This window comes from Nothobranchius furzeri, chromosome 4 (assembly GCF_043380555.1).
Source record: "Nothobranchius furzeri strain GRZ-AD chromosome 4, NfurGRZ-RIMD1, whole genome shotgun sequence".
Taxonomy (NCBI): domain Eukaryota; kingdom Metazoa; phylum Chordata; class Actinopteri; order Cyprinodontiformes; family Nothobranchiidae; genus Nothobranchius; species Nothobranchius furzeri.
Window position 1 is genome coordinate 59,246,123 of NC_091744.1, and position 11,626 is coordinate 59,257,748.

Sequence of the window (11,626 nt, forward strand, 5' to 3'; positions counted from 1 at the left end):
ACGGTTACACAACAATCTACTTCCTCTGATTGAGGTGCCAGATCTTCATTTCACCCCCTCTAGTTCTGCTGACATAAAAATGAAGCACTAATGTTGAAATCCTTATTTTTGCTTTGTTGCTGTTTAGCATTTCTGTCAGAGCCGAACGCCTCCCTCCGCACACACAGTCTCTAACTGAAAGACGCCCCTGCTGTTCTGATCCTGCAGCACGTGAGAGCACTTGAAACCCACAGGATGGGAATGTTGTGTGTGCTAATCCTTCATGCTTGAAGAGAAAAAAGAGCTTTTGGAGGTAAAATAAAACAGAAAGGGAACGCTGTGAAAAAAATGTATCTGCAGCACAATGAGAGCATGTGAAAGCTGACCTATTTAGGGTGCACTGGTGTAAAGACACACACACATCCTGCATTTGCTGTACAGAGAAAGTGAGCGTTGATGGGTTTCAGTGCTTGGTTGGAAAAACAAAAAGGCATTCATGCCTGCAGTGGAATAAGTCACATTACAGCACTGCAGGTGGCCTCATGATGGGCGAAAACTTTCCCTTTTTGTTTTTAAAACCGCCGATCCGCTCCTTTGGGACTCTTTGCACAGACAAATATCAGCTGTGTTCATGTGGGTTTAAACTGAAACAGGTTCAGCTCCACAGAGCCAAACGCTGTTTACAGAAGCTCTTTAAAACCAGCGTTAGCTTGAATTTGCTCAGGTTAGCCAAGCGTGGCTCATCTTGTTAACATCAGCATACTAACGTGCTGGAGATGCATCTTTAAAACATTTATAAAATAAAGATCTTCCTGAGCTCTGTTTTATCTTTACAGCCAGCCGACAGTAAAATTTATGATCCAGCAGATGTTTGCAGCCAGCTTTGACCTAATGAGACCCGACACCGGCCTGTGTGATCGAGGAGGGAAAGTGACACCCGCAGCCATGAGTGGAGTTAGCTCTGCATGCTCAGGGAGGGATCCAGCTACTGCCTCTGTGTGTGTGTGTGTGTGTGTGTGTGTGTGTGTGTGTGTGTGTGTGTGTGTGTGTGTGTGTGTGTGTGTGTGTGTGTGTGTGCTCACTTTTCCAAACACAAAGGTCTGAAACTTGGTCATTTTTGCATATTTTCAGCTAAGGTTTAGTGTCAAAGTAGCTAAGAGCCATTCCTGTCACATCCCATGAGAACAGCTCACACAAAATTTAGCAAAACTAAATTTGCCTCCACTTCCTGTTACTTTTGAGATTTCACCAAAACAGCTGTAATCTGTCGTTTCTCAACAGGAGATGATGTGAATTAAAAATTTTGTTGATGTGCATTTTCTCACAGTGATTTTAGGCCACTGGTTTTCCTAAATGATGTGCAGAAATGTAACTGTGCTATTTCAGATATCATGTTGACTGGTATCCATGACGATTAGCAAGGTTGGTTTTGTTGCATATGATTAGAATGTCAGCACATTTTGCATGGCCAACAGCAGTCCCTTCACTTCCTTTTTCTCACTTCCGCTTTATTTTAGTGTTATCAGTTGACAGAGTAGGCTTCCTCTAAAGCTATCTGTGCAGCTAGGGTTAGAGGACAAAAGGAAGGTTTGCACTCACATTATTTTCAGCTCATTTTCTGCATTAAAGATGCAGCTGAATTAGACCATTAAAGGAATATTTAAGTTTGGACCTTTAACCTTGTCATGGTGATTTTTTTTTTCAGGTTTTCCTGGGATCACGCTCAACCTGCTCCACTTACCACACGGCTTCGTTAAATAATAGATTTTAAAGTACATGACTTGTTCATAAATAATTAACTTGCTCTGCTCTAAATAGATCTTTTACAGGCTTTAAAGTCAACAGGTAGAGTTTTCAGACTGAGAACATGCTGGAGGTTTCCATAAACGTGTATAAGCAGACCTGCAATAAAACTGGAGACGAAGAAGGGCCATTCTGAAGTAACGCTCATGTCCTTTTATGCGGAATGGGAAATTCAGATCAGGTGTGGAGGGCCCACATCCTAAAGGGCTGCCTGATAACTCAGGGAGTCATGTTTCAGCATCAGACACAGTTTTAGCTTTCTATAATCTTTCCTACATGTTTATTTATGCTAATATAACTCATCTGGAGCTGTGAGTCATGAACCACAACAGTACAAATGTTTGTCTAAAAGGTGTGTTGTTGTCTTTAACCAAACATTACTAAATGTCGTTGGCTTCTTCCTGTACTAGTGTCTGAGTAAAGATGTTTGTCTTCATCTTCAGCATGTGAAGATGACCCAGTTTCCTTTAGTTTTCTGACCTATTTACTTTAAATAATCTGCTTAAACAATTTAATTCATCTATTTTATTGGTCTATAATATTTGTTTGTTATTAAGAGCCTCGTCAGGGTGTTACTTTTATTTTGAAAGGCTTTTTTATATTTTATTTTGTTTTAGATTGTATTGTTCACACTACATCTCAGTGAGCTGGTCTTTATGGAAATTCACTTTTTACTGGGTCTCTAAAAGATTTCAGTTAAGCCAAAATGTTAAGTAAAAAAAATGTTCCTCTTTTCCCAATCCTGGGTTTTTCATGGTGACTAGGACCACAAACCTGACTGACTTTTACAAAGAGCAGACTTTGGGGCACCAGAAATGACACGTGAGTAAATACAGCAAACATTACTGAAGACAGAGTGATGAAGATCCTGTTCTTTTAGCTGATTTTGAACAAGAAATAATAAAAATATTAACCTGTAAAATTCAGGGAATTTAATGTATTTCCTTTGTTGGTATGGTATGATACGATACGATGCAATATGATATGAAAGGATGCGATGTCTTACAATACAACAAGATATAATGTATGATAATATAATATAATATAATATAATATAATATAATATAATATAATAATGGAGTGGCTGCGCAGTGGAGCAGTGGTTAGAGCTGTTGCCTTGCAGTAAGAAGGTTCTGGGGTCGCTTCCCAGCCTGGGATCTTTCTGCATGGAGTTTGCATGTTCTCCCTGTGCATGCGTGGGTTCTCTCCAGGTTCTCCGGCTTCCTCCCACCGTCCAAAAACATGACTGTTAGATTAATTGGTCTGTCTAAATTGTCCTTAGGTGTGTGTGTGTGTGTGTGTGTGTGTGTGTGTGTGTGTGATTGTTTGTTTGTTTGTTTGTGTGTCTCTGTGTTGCCCTGCGATGGACTGGCTCTCTGTCCAGGGTGTACCCCGCCTGATTGCCCATTGACCTCTGGAGATAGGCACCAGCCCCCCGCGACCCTACATGGACAAAGCGGGTTTAGACAATGGATGGATGGGTAATATAATGGGGCAGCAGTAACTCAGGTGGTGGAGCGGGTTGCCCCATGATCAGAGATCATGGGTTCGATTCCAGCTCCCACCAGAGGTATTCTGCTGTTGTGTCCTTGGGCAAGACACTTCACCCAACTTGCCTGTGTTGTTGGTGGTCAGAGGGGCTGGCGGCGCCAAATGGCGGCCTCACCTCTGTCAGACAGCCCCAGGGCAGCTGTGGCTACAAGTAGCTTACCATCACTAGCTGTGTGTGAATGTAAGAGTTCACGCAAGCGTCTTTGAGTGTCCTAATAAAGCACTATATAAGTTCGATTATTATTATTATTGTTATATAATGTTTTTCAGTCTTTTAATTGAAACAATACTGTTTGTGGTCCAGGATTAGATTGGGCCTGGGCCCACTGGATTTATTTTGCTGATGATATTAATGATTCAAAACTTTGATCTAATTGCTGTTACACTTTCATTTTATTGTATTCTGGTAAACCTTTCTTGCTACAAGGGTGCTCTTCTAATCTCAGCAAAGCGTAACTAAAGGTTTTTGTTTGGTCTTATTATTTATTGTGCATTATTTTAAACCCATTAAGCCCTCCTTTATTGTTATAAACATTCCTCAGTAACAAAATCAAAGTAAGCATTTGAGTGTTTCGTTTGATGGTAAAAACGTTCAGTGAAACTTATTTCGTGGACATAAAAACTCCACCTGCAGCTTTACACAAGCGCCTGTTAGCTGATCACGTGTTTCCTGTCTTTTCCGGTGTGATGAGCCAGTTTTCTGCTTGAAGAGTGACATCCTGTGGTCGTTTATGGAAATGCAGCCACACGTCTGCTGCAAACAACACAGGAGAGACGCAGTTAGACTCACGCAGACTGGATCACAGTCGGACTCTTTAGATCTGCAGTAAAACTCCAGGATAAGTGACCCCTCGACCCCAAATGCACTGCACTAACTGGCACAGTTTAAACCTACTTGAGATTAAGAGGTAAATGGGTAGGCACAAAGGTCAACATATGAAGAGTGGTTTATAAAATACTTCTGCAAAGCAACTAAAAAAAGCACCAATATCAAATGCACAGAGCACCTGCTGACAGATGTCACCTGTTTTTGCCTTTTGGTCACATTTAAATGTTTCGGATCGGCCGGCCCATTTCAGTGTCAGGCACAGGTAACCTGAGCAAACATAAAATCAGGTTTCAAACAATTATTTACTTTATTAAGTTATAAATGGCCTGTATTTATATAGTGCCTTCCTAGTGCCCCCCAAGGTGCTTTACAACATTGCAATCACTCATCAGCAGTGATGCACCACAAGGGCACGTGGGGCTATCGGTTCCTCTGACCATCACCAGCAGTCTGGGAGGGTGACGTGTCTTGCCCAAGGACACATTGACAGCGACAAACTTGGCGGGGCTCGAACCTTTAACCTTCAGTCCTTCACTACTAGTTCCTACACTACAGAGACAAAAAATGTTAAAACTAATCCAGCCCTTTGTGAAGAAGTCATTTCCCCTGTTAAATCACGATTAACCAATAACCATGATGTTTCTAGTGGAACCCAGACCAGAGAACTAACAAACCTGTACAAATCCCTTCATCTGACCAGAACGTTTAAAGGCATGGGACACTCATTTAAGCAATACATTTGCAGTGGTATCTTGTAGGAATTAATGCCTTGAAGGCCATACTCAGGGCAAACAAAGCCCAGGTGCACCAGTTTCAGGAAGTAGCGAAAGGCCAGCTCAGAGGAGAGCTCCAGATGGGATGATTTGGAGACTTATAACTCAAAGGCTCATCTTACCTTTTAGGAAAAGATTCTGTGAGAGGACAACAAGGCGTACCGGTATATCCTGTTACATCAGAACTCTTTAGCAGTCAGACATGGCAGTGGTAGTGTGATGGTGAGGGGCTGCCTCAGGACCACTTGCTGTAATTATTGGAATCACGAATTCTGCTTTCTACTGAAGGGAAAGTCTGACCTTTGACCTCAGATCATTTATGATCTAATGTGGTTGAATTAGAAATCTGTAAGATGTATCACTAGCTATGGTTGTCATGGAGACGTGACGAAGTTGTTAAATCCACTTGTTAAAGTGACAAAAGCAAAAAACGTCTTAAAAACACTGTACTGATGGGGGATGACACAGGTGTGTGTGTGTGTGTGTGTGTGTGAAGGTAAATTTGCGTGGTGAGGAGATCTACTTGTTAAAGTCTGTGAGTACACAGACTGTTCATCTTTAATATTGAAATATCACCAAATGAATAACATTACAAGCACAGCTACAGTAGAACTCCAGGACAGATCCATACGAAGAGCAAAAATACAAATTTTAAATTTAAAAAAATGTACAGAAATTACAGAAAGTAAAGTGATTTAAAAATGGATATCAGAAAATGGTTTAAACAAGTTCGAATCCTAATAAGAACCAAACGCACTTAGCTTGGAGGTTGGTATTTACAGCTTTTATACACGTCTCATCATCATTATGTACATTTGAATGAAACTGCAGAAAGGGAAATCGTTCTGTGGCAACGTGAGGCAAACAGAAAAATAAAACAATAATAAAACGTAGCTTTTTTTCTTCTGTTTGTTACAAAGTTTAGCTCTGATCTGAGAAAAGTTGCTGTGGTCTCCCAGTTCGTCTCCGCCCAACCCTCCGGTTCCACTCCCATTGCATAAATGCTGACATCATCCAAATAAAATCATCAGAAGTTAAAGTCAGCAAAAATTACTTTCTATTTTATTTATACAGCAGTGCCACAAGTGATCAGTGATGGCTTCAGCTCAGAGAGTCCGGTGTTGTGTTTTGCATAGGATCAATGCGGTTTGTGTTTCTTCTTCTTGTGTTTTTTGTCCTTCTTCTTGCTGGAACATTTGACGCAGAACCAGGACTGGTCCTCGGGGGGTGGCTTGAGAATCCCAACGCAGGGCCTGAGAGGACGACGCGTTCCGTTAGTTACAGGACACATCCAAGTGTTGAGCTCCAAGTGGCAATAAAAGAAGCTCTTACCAGTGATACCAGTCGTCACAGTCGTCACATCCTATCATGGGACTGCCGTCGTCAGGCTTGTTACATCCAGGGCAAATCCAGATCTGGTTCCCCCACTCGTCCCGAATCTTTAAAAAAAAAGACGGGGAGACACAACCCCAGCAAGCAAAACATAAAAAAACAATCAGAATTCTACAGGAATCCGTACCGAATGAACACAAATGAATGATGAGTGTGGGAAGAACGTACCACGTAAGTACTGACGGTCTCAGTTACGACGCTGCGGACAGGTGTTTTGGTGGAGGCGGCAAGAGGCAGTGTGGAGGCCGCACCGAGCAGCGAGGATACCGGAGGGGGTGCCGGCGGAAGCGGGGAGGCGGGTGGAGGCAGAATCGGAACGATTGGAGGTAGAATCTGGAGCGGAGGGGGCGACCGAGGACGATTCCCAGGACCGGACTTGGCAGCAGGAGTCCTGGGCCCAGGAGTCTTTGGCTCCGAGTTTGGAACCACTTTGCTGATAACGCTGAAATGACAGGGGTTAGCTAGTTAGCTGCACCGTTGGGATTTATTTACGTGTGTGAGATTCTTTTCTAATTGTGTTTTGTTATTAGTTTGGGGTTTTGTCTCTATAACATTTATTCAGCGTAAAACCTCTCTGTATCTCTTAAAAACAGCTTTAGGATGTGTGTAAAGGAGGTAAAGGTCCACGTAAGGGTGGGGCTGCATCTGGCGGGTTCTTACATCTTGTCCTGGCCGGCGCCCACCCTCAGGGTCAGTCTAGGGATGACTGGAGACAGTAAGGCCGCTGGGGTCTCCATCTTCACCTGAGGACACAGGTAGGACCAGCCGTTTTAGCTACGTCACAAACAGCCGGAGGTAAAACAAAACGAAACCTTACCTTCTCCTGTCGTATTCTCTCCTTGTCTTTATCTTTCTCCTTCTCCTTTTCTCGTTTCTCCTTTTCTTTCCTCTTTTCTTCTTTCTCTCGCTCCTTTTCTTTGGCCTTTTCCCGTTCTTTGTCCTTCTCCTTGTCTTTCCTTTTCTTCTTCTCCTTCTTCTCCTTTTTCTTGTCCTTGCTCTTCACCTCCTTGTCGTGGAGAATCGGGGCCAGAGGAGGCAGCACGGAGGGCACACGCAGGCAAGTGGAAGGGCTGAAAAGAGGAGCGACGTCACCCAGAGAAAAGGGCGGGATGACAGGCTGTTTCTGCTTGTCCTCTTTGCTCCTGTCTTTACCCTTGTCCTTCTTCTCTTTGTCCTTTTTACTCTTATCCTTCTTCTTGTCCTTGTGCTTGTCCTTCTCCTTCTTAGGGCCATCTCCATCTCTAGATTTAATTTTGATGGAGCCCTCGGGTAGAGAAAAGTCTCGATGAACAAAGTGATCCTCGTCTTTCACTCCAAAATCCTTCCAAGGCATTTTGACATCCTTGGAAGACTCCTTGTTTTTGTCCCTGTTCTTCTCCTTGTTCTTCTCCTTGAGTTTGCTCTTATCCTTTTCCCGATCTTTGTCCTTTTGTTTATCTTTGTCCTTCTTCTTCATCTTGGTCCTCAGCTCCTTCTTCAGCTTCTTCTTCACGTCTAACGGAGACACCATCTTGCTTTTCTCCTCGAACACTTTGAGCAGAGGCTCCGGGGTCGGAGGTGAGGCCGACCGTGACGACATGTACGGAGGCTGATTCTGAGGCGGGGCAGCTGGACCCCCGTGATTGGCCTTCCGGATCACCTCGTTGATGGAGTCATCCATAGTCCAGCTGTCCAGGCCCATCCGCGGCTGTAGGTGAAGAAGCGTGGACGTGTCTTTTAGCAACATTCCAGTCCCTAAGTGGAATTTCGGCGTAGACGGCTCCATGATGGTCAACCTCCTGGGGCTGGAGAACCCATTGCTTTCTGAATCAGAGCCAGAGGAGAAAGCAAAAGGATCGGGTTCCCGCTCAGCACACGCTCTGGCTATCACAGCATCGATAGAATCGTTGATGGCTGTGTTATCAGGTTCTAGTTTGATAAAAGGCCCTTCGGCTAAGTCCTGGTCCTCCATGCTCGGAGGAAGGTGAATGTTCTCTTTGCCCATCCTCTCACTCAGCGCAGACAGAGGAAACTTTTGCAGGACGTCTGCTTTGCTCTGAGGCATGGGAACTTTAGAGGAACCCATCTTTGGACTCTTGGGGCTTTTAGGACTCTTCGATCTGCCGGGAGACTTTTTCTTTTCTTTAGACGGTTTTGGAGAATGGATGGGACTGCCAACCACTGGAGCAGGAATTACCCTTTTGGGGGACTTAGTCCGTTGTCTGCCAGGAGATGAGACTTTGGGCTTTCTCACTGGAGTGGTGAAGCCCTTGGGGTCTGACAGTTTTGGTATTATCGGCTGAGGCCTGAAAGAAGGTAGAACTCCAGACGGCATTTCAGGTGACAGCGGGTCCAGGCTGTCATGAGAGGGAAGGATGCCAGGAGGAACGCGCTGTGAGTTGATGGAGGTAAGAGGCTCCCTAGGTTCCACTCCCCACTCGGGGCTGAGGCCAGGGTACATGCGTGGTCTCTTGGAGGTGGGCATCATGCCCAAAGCAGCATCGGGACTGTCCAGGTGCCTCTTTAGCGGATGGTTTTCATCATTTACGGTCTCGTCCTCATCCACCTCCTCCTCGTCCTGCTCATCCATTGCCACCTGCATAGCCTCGGCTGAGGTGCCCATGTCTGCAGGAACCTCCTCCTCTTCCTCTTCTACCAGGCAGAGACAACAATGACAACATGTAATTCAACAAAGTGGCAAAAGTTAAAGGAATGTTACTAATATATGAATGTAAAATATTAGACTGTGCTGCAAAGTTTCAATGGTTTATAATCACAGAATGTTAAAAGCTGCAGTGAAACGACAGAAAACAACAGGTGTCTGTAATAAGTGTTTTATAAACTAAAACCTTGAAGAAAAAAGTCAACGCAGTTCGGACTTTATGTCGCGCATGTGATCAACGATGGCACGAACCTTCCTGTAGGGACACCAGAGGTGGCATGTAATCTGGAATGTAATCCTTTCTCTCCTCTGCGTCTCTGACTCCAGGCTGAGGGAACTGCAGGACATTGTTTTTGCTCATGGGAAAGAGTGGTGTCTGATGGGCGAAGGACACGGGCTCCAGATTGTGGACGTAGTCCTCCAGCTCGCTCAGATTGACCCCCATCAACCTGAAGGCTTGGCTGACATCATCCAGCACTGGATCTGTTCTTCCATCTATAAGATAAAGAACAGAAGATTTAAGCCTGAGCAGACACTTTAATTATTCTGTCCCAATCGATCATTTTAGGGCTGGTAAAGACATGTGACTCATGTTTGACAGCACATAAAGAAACTAACTTCAGATCAACAGGATTAAAACTGACTTAACCAACTAATTAAGGTGAAAATAATGCATCTATGTAATGGTAAAATAACCGGAAAGTAGAGTATTTTCACACAAAAATGAGGAAGCAGCAGTTGTAATGGTACTGCACTTTTTGACACATGGACACGAGGGGGCGCCAGCTGCAAAACAAATCAACAACGTGATCGACAACTTCAGGTTTATTGGTTCGGAAAAGTGATCGGAGTATGAAACAGAGCACTTACACAGCTCAGAGTACCGGTGGCAAACCCTCGCCAGCTGCTGGATGTACCTATGCAGCACATCGGACAGCAGATCGCTTGCAGTGAGCTGAACCGCATCCCAGCCCAGAGCCTGGCAGATCTGCGCCACCGAAACACGCAGCAGCGAGCGGGCATAGCTCTCGCACATCTCTCTGGGTTCGCTACAGTAAATATTCCGGTCAAATCCTCATTAGAGACATGCTCCTGGTCTTCATGTTTGGCGGAAACCCCAATAGGCTTGGGAAAACCCACTATCCCACTTAATTTTTGACATTTACTTCAGTAAATATATTGGCGCTTTTGCCAGAGTCGCCATCTTGAGTTAATCGCTTAACCCAACCCCGATTTCTAATCTACGCATGCGTACAAATGCAGTACAGCGCTGTCATACGAAACAAGGAAAATTATGGCGAGCCGACTTGTCATAAAGTATTGCTACGCTGAGCACACTTGCAAAATTCATTTTTTTCAATCGCCTCTCATCAAAATGATTTTATTTAGTACAAAACTCCCAAATAGCAGTAACATAAATATTAATATTTGCTGCAAAAAGATAACACGATTATGGATAATACAACACAACATTGTTACGAATTTCAATCTTAATTTTATACCTTCTTAATAATGAAGATCTTAAAATATACTAACCCGGAACGCTTTTGTTTCAACTGATCGTGAAGAGTGAATTGTGTAAATATATGTTACAGCGGCATGCCAAATAGTAATGACATGTAGCTTAGCAGGCTGTTAGCTCAGTCTGTCAGAGGAGAACAAGACTGAAATGTAAGCGATTATCGCCAAATGTTGAGATAAACACTTTTAAAGTGCTACAAAAACCTAACATGCAGGAGATGAATTAGCAACCACTGTTGGTTTTCTTCCTTTACCACCAAGCCACATCTGCGTCGGCATGTTAGCTAGCTGGCTAATGAAAACGAACAGGGAAATTTATAGTTTTTAAATGTACTGTATCAGATATCAAGCTGGAAATCTGTAAACACGAAATTAATGTTATTGTTTCAACGCCAAGGTACATTTACAGTGCAGTGGCTGTTCGGTTTGCATGCTATTATAAGATTTTGCACACGGCGGTGCTGGTTTACCAATAATCAGAGTAAATTATTTATTTAAGCCTTAAAATTTGATTAACACCTAAAACGTGGCAAAATACTCTTCATTGTTTGTATCGTCTTTTAAAGACTCGAAAACTACGTTTCCTTTGTCAAATAAGGTTTTACGCATTTAAAATTTTGCATATACATAAAATCTTTTAAATGTATTTGAAAATAAATGATTAATTTTCTTTTGTGTTAGCCTTTACATTTTTTTCTGGTAGTACTCATTCCAAAATAGCATTATTTAAAGCACTCCATTTCCAGTGTGAACACTACCAGTTCTCCCATCTACTCATCCTCACCCTGTAGCAATAAGACTTACCCACAAGATGATGCTGACATCTCCATATCTGCCATCATGCTGGTCAACTGGTCAATTAATGATGAAATGCTGTAGCCCTTCTATTTTGTTTAAATTTGTGCGACATGGTTTTACCAAAATAAAGAATAGACTAACAGCATAAGTTACATGAGATGTTCACCTTATAATCAGCACTAGCTCACTGATTACAGTGAGGCAGATTGAGTCACTAATATGGCATCAACACAAAGAATGGTATCAAAATAGATTAAAATACAAATTAAATCTTTAATAAATATTGTGACAGATGTAGATGTGGTTCTGGTAAGATCTGCTTTACACAGTATGCACCGT

General features: G+C 43.1%; 1 protein-coding gene across 1 annotated transcript; it reads right to left on the minus strand.

Annotated features, from left to right (window-relative positions):
- Positions 1-5,974: 5,974 nt before the first annotated feature.
- On the minus strand, positions 5,975-10,186 carry taf3 (TAF3 RNA polymerase II, TATA box binding protein (TBP)-associated facto). The gene is made up of 7 exons (XM_015964004.3): positions 9,839-10,186; positions 9,221-9,463; positions 7,145-8,958; positions 6,988-7,070; positions 6,496-6,769; positions 6,268-6,374; positions 5,975-6,188 (listed from the first exon to the last, which is right to left on the minus strand). The coding sequence occupies exons 1-7, from the start codon at positions 10,002-10,004 to the stop codon at positions 6,074-6,076; spliced, it is 2,802 nt and encodes a 933-aa protein (XP_015819490.1). The 5' UTR covers positions 10,005-10,186; the 3' UTR covers positions 5,975-6,073.
- Between the last annotated feature and the right edge of the window lie 1,440 nt (positions 10,187-11,626).

Coding starts and splice junctions, on each gene's coding strand:
- taf3 (XM_015964004.3), bottom strand. CDS start 10,004: ATGTGCGAGAGCTATGCCCGCTCGCTGCTGCGTGTTTCGGTGGCGCAG. Junction 7,071..7,144: donor AGAGAATACGACAGGAGAAG/GTAAGGTTTCGT, acceptor CTGTGTCCTCAG/GTGAAGATGGAGACCCCAGC. Junction 6,189..6,267: donor TGTGACGACTGGTATCACTG/GTAAGAGCTTCT, acceptor TCGTCCTCTCAG/GCCCTGCGTTGGGATTCTCA.